This window comes from Macrobrachium nipponense, chromosome 2 (genome assembly GCF_015104395.2).
Source record: "Macrobrachium nipponense isolate FS-2020 chromosome 2, ASM1510439v2, whole genome shotgun sequence".
Taxonomy (NCBI): Eukaryota; Metazoa; Arthropoda; class Malacostraca; order Decapoda; family Palaemonidae; genus Macrobrachium; species Macrobrachium nipponense.
In genome coordinates, this window is record NC_087201.1 from 45138351 (window position 1) to 45157431 (window position 19081).

Sequence of the window (19081 nt, forward strand, 5' to 3'; positions counted from 1 at the left end):
CTCATTTGTTGATAATATTTCTGTGAGATTGCTAACTACACTTTGGTGTAATTAGTTGTATAACTACATACTGTATTTATACGTAACAATGTATTTATTATAATTGTACCTTTTACTCACTGTTGAGTACTGTAATTATTACTGTTTACCCTTTTACTGAAATCTACAATGTATATTTAGTTTTCTGTTAAGCTGCCATACAGTTAAGTTTACATAATATATGAAACAACGAATTCTGTGTTCTTTCTTGCCCTGCCATGAAACAGAAATCCAACATGGCGCAGTGATTGGTTTTGTTTATGCTGTCTACTGTCGTTCAAGAAGTACAGTGTTAAATCTTTAGTACCCGTACACGATGGAGAAGTAAATCGAACAACTGGCAGCACTTGTGGCAAGGCAATCAGAGATGGCTCATCATGCCCAAGAAGCAGCAACGAAAAGGGAAGAACGTTTAACCGCGATTCTAGAGGGTTTTGCTGGTACCTCAGGACATCATAGGAATCAGTCTCAGGCAAGGGCAGTTCCTGCACCACACTTGTCGTCTTCTGTATCTCTTAAAGAGTTTGGTTCGTGGCGTCACAAGTATGAGGGGCATGCAGTGTTGACAAGAATGTCATCTCTCTCTCTTGCTGAGCAGCGGTCAGCATTGATTTCCGTGCTAGACGATGATTGGACCCGCACTCTGAGATATGGTCTCTCACTGGATGATGGAGCAGACTTGAAGACTATATTGGATGCCATGGAGTTGCACTTGCGCAACCAAAGGAATGTCATTGTGGACCGACGCGACTTTCATACAAGAGTCCAGGAGTTACACGAGACCTTCGATGATTTTTTGTGCGGCATTAAAGAGATTGCTTCTTTCTGTGATTTTTGTGAAACCTGCATGGACAGCAGACTACGAGACAGGATCGTCGTTGGAACCAGAGATGAAGAGACTTTGAAACGTATGTTAGAAGAAAAGAAGCTCACTTTGCAGATGGCTATTGACATTTGCAGAGCATCGGAAAACGCAAATGCCAGTCGTGCTGTTATTTGGGGCAGTGAAAAGTATATTGTTTCAAGAGTTTCCCAATACAAGCAAGGTCAGAAGGCAGCCATTGCTGCTTTAGGTGCGGAGGTGAGCGCCATCGTGACAAGATGGCATGCAAGGCTCTAAACAGGGACTGCAAACAATGTGGTAAGAAAGGTCACTTTGCAGTGGTGTGCAGGTCAAAGGGACAGCCACTGTCTCCTCAGAAGAAGAAAAAGAGTAATAAAAGCACATTCAAGCCTTCAAAGCAGAATCTATATCGTGTCATTGGAGATGTTTACAGCAACTGTGCGTCATCACGTCCAACCCCTCAGATTTGCATCAGTACCACTCACCCCAAAGGATCAAGTTCAGTTATGTGGACACCTGACTCTGGAGCAGAGACAACTGTGATAGGACTTGAGAACGCTAAATCTCTTGGAATTCATGAGAGTTCACTGGAGCCGATCATTATGGGTGGTCTTATTGCAGCAGATCGTCAAGCTCTCACTAACATGGGTACTTTTGAGGCTTTTTTAACTTTGGGGAATCGTAGTACGACAACAGTTGTGTCAGTTGTCAAGGAAGTGAAAGGTGCACTTCTGAGCTGGTTTGATTGTGTAGCACTGGGAATATTACCAGAAAATTTTCCAGCGCAAATACAGCATGTTACATGTTCAGTGTCGCAACCACATATAGCATCGAGAACCAGGAAGGTTTTGGAGCCACAAGTGACTTCTAACACACAGGATGTTGTGCAGTCTGCAAGTACCAGCAGTTTGGTGTCTGTACAAGTGGGATTGCCAAGATGGCCACAAAGCAGAGACCCTACAGAAGCAGAGCGTGCAGAACATGCAGCTTCCATCATTTCTGCTTATCCTCATGTATTTGATGCTTCAGCTACTCTAAGGGAAATGCAGGGAGGTCCTATGAGGATTCAGCTGTCAGCAGATGCACGTCCTTTTGCAGTGACCGCACCACGCACCATTCCGTATTGTTGGAGATCGGATATTAAAGCTCAGCTAGATGACTTGCTTACTAAGGATATAATTGGTAAGGTTGATTACCCCACTGAATGGTGTCATCCGATGGTCCCTATTGCAAAGAAGATGGGTGGTGTGCGGTTGTGTGTGGACCTTACAAGACTTAACCGCTATGTGCGCAGACCTACATATCCAGTTCGATCCCCTCATGATGCTATATCGTCAATGGATGCTGGAGCCAGGTGGTTCACTACTTTGGATGCGAAGATGGGATACTTCCAAATCAAAATTGCTGAAGAAGATCAGGATCTTACTTGCTTCATCACACCTTGGGGACGTTACAAATTCAAACGAGCCGTAATGGGGCTTATATCATCTGGAGATGAGTACAATCGTCGAGGAGATCAAGCTTTGGGAGATATTCCACGTACTGTCAAAATTGTTGATGATATTTTGGTGTACGATTCTAGTTACCGTGACCACTTAGCCCATGTGATCACACTTGTGCAAAAATGTGACAAATTTGGAATGACCTTAAATCCTGACAAAATTTTATTTGCTCAACCTAATGTTGAATTTTGTGGTTACAGTATAAATCATGTAGGTTATAGTGTGGATTCTCGGAAGGTGAGAGCTATAGCTGAATTTCCAAAGCCACAAAATATCACTGATCTCAGGTCATTCATGGGTTTAACCAATCAGCTTGGGAGCTTTTCTTCTGCGATTGCAGCTGCTGCACAGCCACTCAGGGACCTGCTTAAACCTCGGAATGAGTGGTGCTGGACCCCTCAGCATGACGTGGCTTTCGAGAAAACTAAAGAAGCACTCATAGCTCCTCCTGTTTTAGCTCATTTTAATGCATCTTTACCTACTATGCTTCAAACTGACGCATCCAAGTTGCATGGTATGGGGTTTGTTTTGCTGCAACAACATGGAGAGGCTTGGAAGCTCATCCAGTGTGGATCCAGGTTTTTAACGGATGCGGAAACTAGGTATGCCGTAATTGAGGTTGAGATGGCTGCTGTACTTTGGGCAGTGAGGAAATGCAGTGTTTACTTGGCTGGTTTGCCTTATTTTGACCTGGTAGTAGACCATCGATCACTTGTTCCTATTCTCAATTCAAAACTTCTTGGAGAAATAGAAAATCCTCGACTGCAGCACATGAGAATGAAACTCTGCAGATTTACTTTTGCTGCACGGTGGCAAAGTGGGAAATGTCACAGCATTCCGGATGCACTCTCTCGTTCACCAGTTCAGAACCTTGTTGAGGACAATGATGTGCTGGATGATGCAGATCCATTGCATGCTGCTGTTGTATCGTCTTTACTAGCTACTTGTGAGGAGGGCATAAGGTTAGCACCTCTACGGGACCAGACGCTGGATAAGATTCGTGATGCTTCTGCACATGATGGTGAATATCTGTCATTAAGAGATGTAATAATGAAAGGATTTCCAGATCATAAGCATAGCTTACCAGAAGAGTTGCGAGCATACTGGGGAATTCGGGACATGCTGGCCGTGGATGATGGTTTGATAGTTTACGGACCCAGACTTCTCATACCTCGCAGCCTGCGTAGAGAAACTTTGCAGTGTCTACATGATGCTCACCAAGGAGTGGACCGCACCAAGCGTCGAGCACGCCAGACTATATATTGGCCAGGGATTGACAGGGACGTTGAGAATACAGTGAAGTCTTGTTCTCGTTGCCGAGAGCTGTTACCAGGTCAGCAGAATGAGCCTTTGATGCAGGAAGACTTGCCAAGTCGAGTATTTGAGTCCGTGTCTGCTGATTATTTTCATATCTCTGGCAAGACATTTCTTGTGTACGTTGATCGCCTGTCAGGTTGGCCGTATGTATCTTCGTGCAATGGATCAACTTCTGCAGCTCAACTAGTTAGTTTGTTGAGGCCAATATTTTCAGACACAGGTGTGCCTGTAGTACTGAAAACGGATGGAGGACCGCAATTCGCTTCATCAACATTGCGGCGTTTCCTTGCTTGATGGGGGGTGGAACACCGCGTGACATCGCCCTATAATCCAAAAGCAAATGGTCATGCCGAAGCTACCGTGAAGATCGTCAAGAAGTTGATTTTGACGACCACAAGAAATGGCAAGCTGGATGAGGATGAGTTCGCACGCGGGCTTCTTGAGCTCAGGAATACTCCACGGGCGGACGGTAGATCTCCAGCGCAAATCTTGTTTGGACATCCTTTGCGTTCCAGGATTCCGGCTCATCATCGTTCATTTGCAAAGGAATGGCAACGTACAGCTGACGAATGTGACATAAAGGCTAAGTACCTTCGGCAGCAGGCAAAGGAACGGTATGATGCCACTGCCAGACCACTCTCTAAGCTGAACCTTGGTATGTACGTGGATCTGCAGGACCCTAAGACAAAACGATGGGATAAACCAGGAGTTGTGGTCGGAATTGGCACGAGGAGGGATTACCTCGTAAAGACTGGGAGTGGGCGCATCTATTGGAGAAATCGGAGGTTCCTACGACCTCATCACCCTTTTTTGCCAGGAGACATTATTTCCCCGCCTATCTCGGTGTTGGGTGGCGAAGCTTCAGGATATGGAGATCGTAGATCACCTGCAACATCACCTAAGCCTGATACTCGATTATCAGTTGCCTTACCGGTACGACGTAGTGGACGTCAGACACGGGCATCAGAGCGTTTAGAAATAAGATGGGACTCGAAATCATATAATAAATAAGGACCTTAAGATGCCAGGTATCCTTGTATTGCACCTGCCATCTTGGGGGGAGGTGTTAGATTGCTAACTACACTTTGGTGTAATTAGTTGTATAACTACATACTGTATTTATACGTAACAATGTATTTATTATAATTGTACCTTTTACTCACTGTTGAGTACTGTAATTATTACTGTTTACCCTTTTACTGAAATCTACAATGTATATTTAGTTTTCTGTTAAGCTGCCATACAGTTAAGTTTACATAATATATGAAACAACGAATTCAGTGTTCTTTCTTGCCCTGCCATAAAACAGAAATCCAACAATTTCCATTTTCATCCTGTATTTATCTGTTGGCGCCCTGTTCTGAGTCTTCTTTTCATCAATTTGATGCTTCTTCCCTTTTTTAGTGTTTCCTCAATTTTGGTCTGATTGTGTTTATGAATGTCTCGGGTTTTTAGTTTGTTTATTATTTTGGATAGTTCTGCAAGTTCTATTTCATCTCTCTTGGATTTTACCCTCATTTACAATAGTTTCTTTATTAAGTTTTTGGTGTTTTCTGATAATAATTTTCCTTGATCTTGTTTAGAAACTTTTCCACCTATCTCCTGTGCTGATTCCAAAACAAATTTTGTTTAGTTACTATTCATTTCTTCTTTACTTGCTTCCAATTCATTATGTAGATGGGAGTATCTATTTTGTATTGCTAAACCAAACTCATCAGATTTTTCTCTTATTACAAGAGTGTTGATTTTCTTTCTTAAAATTAGTTTTTCTCTTTCTTTCCTTAGATCTAGACAAATTTTACTTCTCATCATTCTGTGGCTGTTACATCTTTGACTAAATTATCCTTTTCACTGAATTATTATATATATATATATATATATATATATATATATATATATATATATATATATATATATATATATATATATATATATTAGTATATAATCTAGCCACCTGGGGGGCAAGCCAGCCTCAATGGGTGCCGGTCCTAAGCCTGGATAAATAGGGAGGGTTGGTGTCAGGAAGGGTATCCGACTGTAAAAACCCATGCCAGAACCAATGAAATGAGTCGTGGTACTGATGAGAGAAGTGCTAGGGCATACTACGTAAACGACGCACAGACACATCACCCTAACTCTGTGACAAGGCGAGGGCTACTGCATCAAAAGCAGGTGCAGCTAAAGAAGCGAGCTCTAAGTGTGATCAGAATAGGCCAACTCAATATCAGGTCTATGACAGGAAGAGGAAGAGAGTTGGTTGGCGGAGTTGATGAGGATAAAGAGTGGATATTTTGTGTGCAGGAAACTAGATGGAAGGGTAATAAAGCCAAAGAACTGGGGGATGGCTATAAGCTAATCTATAGTGGAGCAAATGAGCAAGGTAAGAATGGCGTTGGTGTAGTGCTGTCGGGGGATATGAAGAATGCAGTGACAGAAGTGAGTAAAAAGAATGACTGCATTATGAGAGTGAAGTTATGTTATGGAGGGGAAACAATGAACATCAATAGTGCTTATGCTCCACAAGTGGGCTGTACAGAGGAAGAAAAGAGCAGTTTTTGGAACGAAATGAATGAGGTAACGCACGAACTGGAAGAGCAGGAGAGGACTGTAGTGGGGCCAGACTTTAATGAACATGTCGGAAATGAAAATGATGTAATTGAACGTGTGCATGGAGGACATGGGATCCGGGAGAGAAACCAAGGAGAGAGTATAGTAGACTTTGCCATGTCTTTTGATATGGCAATAGTGAACACGTTCTTCAAAGAGACAAGGGAGCACTTGATAACAAATAGATTACCTTCTTTACAATAGATCAGGACTGGTGGAAGTTAGGAATTGTACAGTTATCCCAGGTGACCACATGGCCCCCCAACATAGGCTCCTTTGTATGGATTTGAAAATGAAAAGAAAAAAGAAAATGAAAACGAATGAGGTAAAGAAAATCAAGTGGTATCAATTGTTAGGGAGGGATAATGATAAGAAGAGAGAGTTTAGGAGAAGAGTGCTGGGAGATGTTGGTCTGGGAATTGAAGATGTGGAAAAATGGTGGAGGCATAATGCAGCAGTGATTAGAAGACGTAACAAGGAGGTACTAGGAGAAACATCTGGAATAGTATGGAAGGAAAAGGAGAGCTGGTGGTGGGGGGAGGAGGTGGGGGAAGCGGTGAAGGGTAAAAGGGAGGCAAAGAAGAGATTTCAAGAGTCACAGCTGGAGGAGGACAGAGAAAGATTAAAAGAAAGAAACAAAGAAGTAAAATGGGTGGTAGCTCAAGCTAAGGCAAGGTCATATGAAGAGGTTTATAATGAACTGGCAACCAAGAAAGGGTTGAGTAAGATGCTCAAACTGTCAAAAGTAAGAAATAAAAGAAAGAAGGACATCACCCATATTAAGCAAATGAAAGATAGGAACGGTACTGTCATAAAAAAGGAAGAAGACATCCTGAAAAGATGGAAAGAGTATTTCAAGCAACTGCTAAATGAAGAAAATGAATGATTTGTAAGAGAGGATGGGCAAGTAAACATAGGAATGGCAATGGGGATCTCTAGGGATGAAGTGATATGAGCCTTAAAAAGAATGAGGAATGGGAAGGCAACAGAACCTGACTTAATCCCAGTTGAAGTTTGGAAAGCCTTGGGAGAGGAAGGGGTAGACATCTGGTAAGATCTGATGGTAAAAATATTTGACCAAGAATAGATACCAGAAGAATAGCGCAAAAGCATATTGATACCTATATTTAAAGGTAAAGGGGATGTCCAGGAATGCAGTAATTAAACAGGTATCAAACTAATGTCTCACACGTTGAAGATTTTGGAAAGAATAATAGATGGCAGGCTGAGATAATAAGTAAGAATAGGGAAGGAACAGTTAGGATTTATGGTGGAATGTGGCATAATGGATGGAATATTTTGCATAAGGCAGCTGATGGAGAAATTCAGAGAAAAACGACGATACCTGTATCTGGTATTCATAGACCTTGAAAAGGCCTATGACAGAGTGCCAAGGCAAGAAATATGGAGATGTTTGAGGGAGAAGATGGTGCTGGAAAAGTATGTCAGAATTGTTCAGATGTACAGGAATGTGTATACTAGAGTGAGAAGCAAATTTGGAGAGACAGATGGATTTGAGATAGGAGTTGGATTACACCAGGGGTCGGCACTTAGCCCATTCATCTTCAACATCGTGATGGATGTAATAACCAAGGATGTTAGGGAAGCAATGCCATGGAGCATATTATATGCAGATGATATTGTACTGTGTTCAGAGGGGAGGTTGAGAGGTGGAGAGCAGCACATTTATTAGTCATTTATATTTAACTGTCACTGTTTCCTGTATGTAAAAGTGTGTTTATGTTTCTTAATATTTTTGGGGATATAGAATGCATTAATTGTAAAGGTAGCCCCCAGTTATCGCCGGACTCAGTTATCAGCAATCCAGTTTTATGACACTTGTCTGTTAGCTGGTCCTAGTTCCAGTAAAAACCGAAGAGAGGAAGTAACCTCAGACAGTGCCAGTAAAAAACAAAGAGAAGTAACCCCAGATGGGTCCTTGATACCTGAAATCCTTCTGAAGGGGAATTCCTCCTTCTCCCTTTCTCTCCATCTTCTATACTGTAACAAGTGTCTTCCATACAGGTAAGAGTGATGTTAAATATTCATCAATTGTTTAATTATTCATTTATATTTATTTCTCATAGTTTTCTGTATGTAAAACTCTGTTTATTCCCTATAAAATCTATTTTTCAAAAACATTTTTGGGGGTCAGGAACGCATTAATTGCATTTACATTATTCCTTATGGGAATCATTGTTTCGGTTTTTGTACGTTTTGGACTTCATGGGAAGTTCCGGAAAAGATTATGTATGAAAACTGAGGTTCCACTGTAGAGGTCAAACCTCGGATTTCATATTCCCTGGTTTTCGTAAGATTCAATTTTCATAGAGATAACCAAGGTTCCACTGTACAGTTAAACCTCGGATTTCATACGTTTCAGTTTTCGTAGACTTTTGCCAACAAAATTTTTACTCTGGTTTCGTACATACTCTCAGATTATGTACCAAACAAAGCATCCTGTGTTCTCTTGTAACCCATTCTGCTTTTGTGTTCGTTGTTTTTTGTGCTTTTTATGTGCTTCTTTTATTCGAGTGCAACCGCTAAATAAGCCATCTTGGGGCCACAGAAAGTTCCAAGTGCCAGCCCATCTTAAACAAGGTGAGAAACACTACAGAATTTAAAAAAAAGAACTCATAGCAAAGTGTTTGAAGATGTTGTATGCAAATCTCAGTAAGAAAATGCCGACAACAACTGCTGCTTTTAGTAAATTTAAGGCCAGCAGAGGCTGGTTTGAAAAATTTAATGTGCATGCTCAAGTGATTAAGGGGGCCGGTCGGTACCCTTACATAAGGGGGTACAGGGCGAAAAATACAAAGTAATGAAAAAATTCATGGAGCTTGATATGGCAATGGAGAATATGTATACGAAATATTTCGTCAAAATTCCTCAAACTTTCGTAGTTACAGGGTAATTAGTAACGTAACTCAATAAGCCAAAAACATTGATCCGTATAAGAGAATAAAATATTTTGTCTGTTATCGTAAATTTTTATAATTATTGTCAAAGAAATTGTGAGCAATGGCATCTGTAGAGATTCCATGAGTCACAGAAGGAAAGTCAGCAGCTTACCACCTTTCAGCGCGAGCACAAACCTCATGTAGTGTACACATTCAAGTTTCACCTCTGACATTTGCTTGCTTTTACGTATGATTATCTTTGTTTCGGCAAGAATTTCATCATGCCAATGAGGAAAAGACAAGCAAAACATCTCGGTAACATACAGACAAAGAAAGTTCACTCTAATATGATTACAGAATATCATAACATACACGATATTAGCGTAGTTAGTGAAGAGAGAGAGTGGGAGGGGTGCGTAGTAAGGAATGCCCCCGTCTTGCCTGAAGCACACGTCGCACTGTGCCCAGGCTACGATCTTTGAGCAAAGGGATCTTCATTTATGATAAATAACATAGTTTTGGTTTATTAATACCCAAAAAGGAATATGAAGTTCATAATAATCATAATTTATTAACATTGTCTTTGTAAAAAGAGAGTACACGTTTGAGTTTCACTTCTGACATTCTCTTGCTTTTACATTTGTTTATCTTTGTTTCAGCAAGAATTTCATCATGCCAAGAGGAAAATACAAGGAAAACATCTCGCTAACATACAGAAGACAAAAATTCGCTGTAATAAGCCGAGTTAGTGAAGGAGAAAGAGAGAGTTGCGTAGGAAGGAGTGCCCCGTCTTGACTGACACAGTGCCCCAGGCTACGATATATGAGCAAAGGGATCATCATTAGTGATTAAATTATGATAAATAACATAGTTTTGGTTTATTAATACACAAAACAAAATATACATTCATAATAATCATTATTTATTAAGATTGTCTTTATAAAAATACAAAGGAAAACTTTGAACACCCGAATCTCAAAACTATAATTATTGACCATCAAAATCTATCTTCTCACTTGGTTTTAAAGCTATAACATTGGAATTTGGTATATGACTTAGAAAGACATTATAGAACAATCAAATAGAGCACTTTTTTCCAATTTTTGTTATGTCTCTTTTTATAAATTTGTTTTTCCTGATTTATAGGATTTATTTTTATACCATAATGAAAAATTCATATCTAGCAAAAAAATGACTTTTATAGAGAAAAAAACTCTTCATTTGACTGGAGGTCTACTTCAGGTCTATATAAGGTAGTAATCCCAGGTCTTAATATTAAATATCAAGGGAGGAGATAGAATTTGAAAAATGGTTATTTTCAGGTTAAATCACCCTGGCGTCACATAACCGGTCAGCGGCGAAAATCATATGAGGTTTGGAGCTGTCCCAAGTCACCTTATTAAGTGGTATGAATGTGAAAGACCTGTCCTTAAAAAACGCCATTAGCAGGCCAGCCCCCTTAAGGACATGGCACAGTGATGTAAAAAATTTTGTGGAGAATTACCATGCCAACAAAGACGATGCAATCAGTGACTCCAACATCTTAATGACAATGCAGTATTTCACTTTGGGCAGTTTTAAAGACACCAGAAACAAGCGTCTCTGGACAGTTTTGTCGTGCAACAGGGATTAACTGACTCTCAAGCTTGTCCTAGTACCAGTATAAAACGAAGAGGGGAAGTAACCCCAGATAATGCCAGTAAGAAATGAAGAAAAATAACCCCAGATAAGTCCTTGATACCTGAAGTCCTTTTGGAGGAGGATTCCCCTTCCAAACAATAACCTCTCCTCTTTCCTCTCTCCTCACCTCTGTCTTCCATATGCTAACAATTTTATTACTACTTTTGGGTGACTGGAACACATTAATTGGATTTACATTATTCCTTATGGGAATTATTGTTTTGGATTTTGTACATTTCTGACTTTGTGAAATGTTCTGGAACAGATTACGTATGAAAACTGAAGTTCCACCATAAATAAAAGAAAAGCATTTCACCATAAAATTTCACATAAATAATTAACCCTTAAACGCCGAGCAGCTATTTACCAAAGTGTCTCTCGTATGACGGCAGTGTTCAGGAGTTAGCGCCAAAGCGGAAAAAGATTAAGAGTTCATTTTTGGCTTGTTTTTTTGTCATTGCCTGAAGTTTAGTAGGCAACCATCAGAAATAAAAAAAAATCATTATTATATATAAATATTGGAATATATAACAGCGCAAAAAAATAACATATATAATCGTATACAAATCGTGCTGTGAGCAAAACGGTTAAAGCTAATGAGTTAATTATTTTTTGTTGTATGTATATAACAAATTGTAAAATTATCAAAGCAACAGAGAGAAAATATTGTCACGAAATGATGCATGAATTCGTAATGCGCGGATGTAAAAACAAGTTTTTTTCAAAAATTCACCATAAATCGAAATATTGTGCTAGAGACTTTACGTTTGGTGCAAAATGAAGGTAATTGAATGTATATTAGTAGACTGTAAGTGTTTTAGCTTACAATTGCAGTTTTTTACCATTTCGGTTGAATCAAATTTGACTGAAGGTCAAATTTTTTCTACTTATCGTGATTTATGTGAAAATATTTCAAAACTGATAAAAGCTACAACCATGAGTTATTTTTAGTTGTATTCTATATAAAATTGCACAAATTTTCATATATAAAACTTTATGTAACGGCTAATATGAAACGGTGCAAACATTACGACAAACTGACGAAATAATTTCAGAGATTTTCGGCAGAGTTACCGGGGAAAAAATGTTTTTCAAAAATTCACTATAAATCGAAATAGTGTGCTAGAGATTTCCAATTTGTTGCAAAATGAACGTAAATGATTGAATATTACTAGAATGTAAGAGTTTTAGCTTACAATTGCGTTTTTCGACCATTTCGGTAGAGTCAAAGTTGACCAAAGGTTGAAATTTTGGCACTTATTGTGATTTATATGAAAATATTTCAAAACTGATAAAGGCTACAACCATGGGTTGTTTTTTGTTGTATTCTACATGTAATTGTGCACATTTTCATATATAAAACTTTATGTAACGGCTAATATAAAATGGTGCAAACATTACAACAAACTGACAAAAAAATTTCTGCGATTTTCGGCAGATTTACCATGCGCGGACGTAAGGAAAATGTGTTTTTCAAAAATTCACCATAAATCGAAATATTGTGCTAGAGACTTCCAATTTGTTGCAAAATAAAGGTAAATGATTGAATATTACTACAATGTAAGAGTTTTAGCTTACAATTGGGGGGCGTTTTTTTTCGACCATTCGGTCGAGTCAAATTTGAATGAAGGTTGAAATTTTGGCACTTATCGTGATTTATATGAAAATATTTCAAAACTGATAAAAGCTACAACCATGGGTTGTTTTTCGTTGTATTCTACATGAAATTGCCCAGATTTTCATATATAAAACTTTATGTAACGGCTAATATAAAACGGTGCAAACATTACGACAAACTGATGAAAGAATTTCTGAGATTTTTGGCAGAGTTACCGTGCGGACGTAGGGAAAAAGTTTTTTTCAAAATTTCACCATAAATCAAAATATTGTGCTAGAGATTTCCAATTTGTTGTAAAATGAAGAGATTTTCGGCAGAGTTACCACGCGGACGTAAGGAAATTTTTTTTTTTTTTTTTTTATTTTCACCATAAATCGAAATATTGTGCTAGAGACTTCCAATTTGTTGCAAAATGAACGTAAATGATTGAATATTACTAGAACGTAAGAGTTTTAGCTTACAACAGCGTTTTTCGACCATTTCGGTCAAGTCAAAGTTGACCAAAGGTTGAAATTTTGGCACTTATTGTGATTTATATGAAAATATTTCAAAACTGATAAATGCTACAACCATTGGTTGTTTTTTGTTGTATTCTACATGAAATTGGGCACGTTTTCATTGATAAAACTCTATGTAACGGCTAACATTACAACAAACTGACGAAAGAATTTCTGCGATGTGTCGCTGATGCTTTTTAGTGCAAGAAGAAAGGAATTCGCGCCTGCGCGCCTGGGTAACGCTTGTAAACAAAACAACAGCTTGATCCGTGAACTCGCAGCATCCCTCAAGGCGTGTGATTTCAAATTTTTCGCAAACTACGCCTATAACTATTTTTCCGCGAACATTTAAAAAAACTTTTTGTAGTCAATGTATCGTACATCAATTAAGCACCCGACAGACAATTTTAGTCAACGTATAATACGTCCAATAGGTGTTTAAAGATTAACAAAACCGTACGTTACTGCGGTAAGGAAAAACTGAATAGAGATAGAGGGAGCGTGTATTTACATTGCTGAGAAGAGAATGAGAAAAGACAGGAAAACATTACTGTATGTACGTACAAGCAGTACCAATTCACATAAGAAAATAAAAGGGAATTTCACAATAAAACAACAATAAAATAAAAAAATACTCAAAAGTACTACAGTAAAAAAAATAAAAAAAAACAAGTCTTATTTGAGCCAATGTTTGGTGTGCTGAATAAGATGACAGAGGAGAGGAAAGGGATAGGGGTGGGTTATTGGGTGGGAGGCAGGGGTTTTGTTCCCATTGACTTTCCAGTGGGGATAGGATGATTATTCACTTTCACTACATTTCAGCGCTTCACCCGTTTCTTTAACCTACATTTGATTTTTCCAAATCACTTCTTTTTGTTACAGTAAAATACCTATTGAATGGTGCTTGCTTTTTATGATTTTTTAGCACTGTAAAAGTAACTCAACTCCATTATAAAAACACTGGCACTGCCTTCAGCTTCTGCATGCCTAGGATTGTTTGTTTAAACAACTTCTTTGTTTAGTTATTTAATTTCTCATGCCTTTCCTTACTTGCATTCTTTATTTATTATTGTTTGCAAAATCCTCATGTATATTCTAATTCTGCTACTTGCCAATAGTAAGTTGATGTGCCATAATTAATCTCCTTGCACTCTAGATCCAAGTGTTAGCATGTTGACAATCATAAACGCTCATTACTCACTCTCTCTCTCTCATACACACACAGACACACAATACCAATTTCTTTGATTATCCCTGCAAAATGTGATAAAATTGATTTCATCAACCTTTGCCTACTGTGAACATTTCGGTTTCCTTGAGGGGTTCCCATATCTCCTCACTCAATCCCAGCCGGCCACGTGCCATTTTCACCAAACAGTGCACAGATCTTACATGGAAAAAAATTTTTCAAAAATTTTACTTCTTATAGCATACACTCTTCATATAACTTTTGAAACAATAAACAATAGCAAATTTTAAAAAGGGGGAATGTTTCATGTTTTGAACAAATTGCATTTTGACCAGCCTTCTGGAATGGACCAAGTTTGAAGTATGAGGTACTACTGTATGTGTGTATATATATATATATTATATATATATATTATATATATATTATTATATATATATATATATATATATATATATATATATATATATATATATATATATATATATATATATGTATATGTTGTGTATTATATATATATTATATATATATATATTATATATATATATATTAGATAGTATATATATTATATATTAGATTATGTGTGTACTTATATATATCTATATATATATAATAATATAAATTATCGAGCCTACAAGTTTCCTTTAATATCTAATTCGCTCTACCTCGGAATTAATATATTTTCATATATGCTTAACCGAAGGGGAATTTTTTCTCGATAATAGATTTGCCTGGACCAGGGCGCGAACCTATGGATCCTTTCAAACCCAGGAACGTCAGTGAAGCGTTACCTACTAACACCTCTCGCGTGGTGTAGTAGGTAACGCTTCACTGACGTTCCTGGGTTTGAAAGGATCCATAGGTTCGCGCCCTGGTCCAGGCAAATCTATTATCGAGAAAAAATTCCCCTTCGGTTAAGCTATATGAAAATATATTAATTCCGAGGTAGAGCGAATTAGATATTAAAGGACATTGTAGCTCGATATTTGTATATGAATCACGGAAATGTGATATGACTTATATATATATATATATATAATATATATATATCTATATAATAATTTATATAATAATAATATATTAGATTATAGATATAGATATTTAGATTAGTATATATATAATTATATATAATATATTATATATAATATAATATATAATCTATATATAATAATATATAATATATATAGATAATATAATATATATATATATAATATATGGTCTCTAGTATGGACTGGCATAGAAAGACCATAAACAGATGGGGGTGGAAGGACATGTCTGAGCCCTTTGTCCTGCAGTGGACTAGCAATGGCTGTTGATGATGGTCTCTAGTATATTTGTAGAGCATTGTAACCTTGGAATGGCATAACCCAGGGACTGACTGTGTGTGTTTGTGTATAAATATATATATTTATATTCTCATATACATGTGTGTTTGTGAGTGTGTATATAATGGCAAATCATGTGACTATGATGTCACAGCAAGATCAATATCCAAAGAAACCTCAGATTTTCCCTAGTTCCATTCTATTTCAAGAGATACCCCTAAGGACACAAAACTTTGTACTTGAAAAACACTTTTAAAGCGATACTTTAATACAGTAAATGGATCTTTTCTCTTTCATGTGTGAGATCAACCACCTCTGCATCTTATCGTTCTATAAGATTACCAAAAGGAAAGAGATTCTAAGTCCCAAGTTCCTTTTATGGGGTTTCAAATACACAAATCTTCCAAAGTACCAATTAAATTCTCTTACTTAATTAACACTTGTGTATTCTATAAAACTTTTGTCTTGGGACTTCTATCCAACTAAATTATAAGAACCATTACAAGTACCCTCTAATTTTGTTCTATGAAAATTTCTCCTTGTCCCTCAATGTTATTAAGGACAAGTTCATCCTAAAAGTAGGAATCTAAACAAGAAGTACAATAAAGTAAATACTACAGAATTACAGGATGTTTTTGATGGGTAGAATTAATTTATGTTTTAATATTAGCTGTCGATCATACACAAAAAAAATTCTCATGTAAATTAAATATTGTTTTGCTTAACAATTGCATACGAAGACATCCTTCAAACAATCTTATATACTGTACTCACTTTCTTTGCCTGACAGAATTCTTTGTTGACTACTTCAGCAGTGCAGTACAGCTTATGTGGTGGATCTGGAGAAAAAATTGCTTCTTTTAACATCTTATGTCAATGAGGAATAAATGTCACTAATGACTTCTCAGAGCACATCATTAATGACTTCTGAGAACAGATCATTAATGACTTCTAAGAGAAACAACACAAACTTCAAGGGACAAATATCAATAAAGTGTACTGAATGACTTCTGAGAACAAATACCATTAATGGCTTCAGGAAACAAAATGTATTTATGAATTCTAGAAAAGTACATCATTTACAACTTTAGATAACCAATGTCATAGAAGACTCCAGTGAACAAATGCCATTAACCCTCTTATGCCGAAGCCCTAAAAACCAAAACGTCTCCCGTATGCCGAGGCAGGTTTGGAGTGAGCGCGGAAGCAGAAAAAATAGTTTTTTCAAAAAATCAGAGCGCGCTTAGTTTTCAAGATTAAGAGTTCATTTTTGGCTCATTTTTTTGTCATTGCCTGAAATTTAGTATGCAACCATCAGAAATGAAAAAAATATCATTATCATATATAAATAATGCGATATATGGTAGCGACAAAAAAAAAATTCATACATAATTGTATTCAAATCGAGCTGTGCGAAAAACAGTCAAAGCTAACGAGATACTTTTTTTATCGTTGTATTGTACACTAAATTGCAATTATTTTGATATATAACACATTGTAAAACGATCAAAGCAACACAGAAAAAATATTATCACAAAATGATGCATGAATTCGTAACGCCCGGGCGTAAAAAATGTTTTTTTTTTCAAAAATTCACCATAAATCTGAATATTGTTCTAGAGACTTCCAATTTGTTTCAAAAGGAAGAAAAATGATTGAATATTATGATACTGTGAGAGTTTTAGCTTAGAATTGCAGTTTTCGACCATTTCGGACAAGTTAAAGTTGACCGAATGTCAAAATTTTTATATATATATTTTTTATATGCAAATATTGCAAAAATGAGAAAAGCTACAACCTTCAAATCTTTTTGTTTGTATTCTTCATGAATTTTTGCACATTTCCATTAATGAAACTCTATAAAACGCCTAATATGAAAAGGAGCAAATATTAGGAGAATGCGATGTACGCATTTCGGAGATATGCGGCCGCGAATTGGCGCGCGGAGGGAAAGAAAGTTTTTTTAAAAATTCACCATAAATCTAAATATTGTGCTAGACACTTCAAATTTGTTTTAAAATTAAGATAAATGACTGTATTTTACTAGATTGTAAGAGTTTTAGCTAACAATTGCGTTTTTCGACTATTTCGGTAGAGTCAAATTGACCGAACGTGGTTTTTTTTCTATTTATCGTGATTTATATGCAAATATTTTGAAAAAGAGAAAAGCTACAACCTTCAATCATTTAATGTTGTATTCTACAGGAAATTGCGCACATTTTCATATATAAAACTTTATGTAACGGCTAATTTTAAATGGTGCAAACATTACCACAATCGCACGTATGATTTTTTCGTAAGAGTTACCGCGCGGACATAAAGAAAATTTTTTTTTTTCATAAATTCACCATAAATCGAAATATTGTGCTAGAGACTTCCAATTCATTGCAAAATGAAGGTAAATGATTGAATATTAATAGAATATAAGAGTTTTAGCTTACAATTGCGTTTTTTGACCATTTCGGTAAAGTCAAAGTTGACCGAAGGTTGAAATTTTGGCACATTGTTATTTATATGAAAATATTTCAAAACTGATAAAAGCTACAACCATGGGTTGTTTTTAGTTGTATTGTGCATGAAATTGCGCACATTTCCATATATAAAACATTATGTAACGGCAAATTTAAAATGGTGCAAACATTACGACAATCACACGAGAAAAATTTATCGGAAGAGTTACCGCGCGGACCTAAGGAAAAAGTTTTTTCATAAATTCACCATAAATCGAAATATTGTGCTAGAGACGTTCAATTTGTTGCAAAATGAAGGCAAATGATTGAATATTACTAGAATATAAGAGTTTTAGCTTACAATTGCGTTTTTCGACCATTCCAATAGAGTCAAAGTTGACCGAAGGTTGAAATTTTTGCACTTATCGTTATTTATATGAAAATATTTCAAAACTGATAAGAGCTACAATCATGAGTATTTTTTTTTTTGTATTCTACATGAAATTGCGCACATTTTCATATATAATACTTCATATATCGGATTATTTAAAACGGTGCAAAAATTATGTCAAAGTGATGAAATAATTTTTGAGATGTGTCACTGATACTTTTTAGTGCGATAAGAAAGAAATTCGCGCTTGCGCGCCTGCGTAACGATTGTAAACAAAACTACGCCTTGATCCGTGAACTCCCAGCATCCCCCAAGGCGCATGATTCAAAAGTTTTCGGCTGTAAGTATTTTTCCGCGAATTTAAAAAAAAACTGTACGAATTGTTCCATTGACGGTAGAAAACCAAGGAGGCTCATCCAAGTGTTCGTTGAGCATTCTTCTATAGAAAGAATTTCTTGTACCTTCTTTAGGTACGATTGTATTCTAATCCCAAGACACTATTACTGTCCCCAATTATTGAATCCTCTGAGAGGGAATCAATTGGGACTTCTGGTGGTTTACTAGAATTCCTAATCCTTGTACTAACAGGGGAGTCTTCCTGAGGTCCTCCATGCATTGACTCTCCAATTGGGCTCTGAGAAGCCAATCATCTAAATACAGGGAGATTCTTATCCCCTGTAGGTGTAGCCATTTTGCAATGAGAGCCATCACTGGTGAAAACCTGA

At 36.9% G+C, this 19081-nt stretch overlaps 1 protein-coding gene across 1 annotated transcript in view; it reads right to left on the reverse strand.

Annotated features, from left to right (window-relative positions):
• LOC135221176 (rootletin-like) overlaps positions 1 to 19081 on the reverse strand; it is a 364024-nt gene that overhangs the window by 144090 nt on the left and 200853 nt on the right. The window contains exon 18 of the mRNA XM_064259000.1: positions 16290 to 16354. Within this exon, the coding sequence (XP_064115070.1) occupies positions 16290 to 16354 (65 nt within the window). The remainder of the gene's footprint in view (positions 1 to 16289; positions 16355 to 19081) is intronic.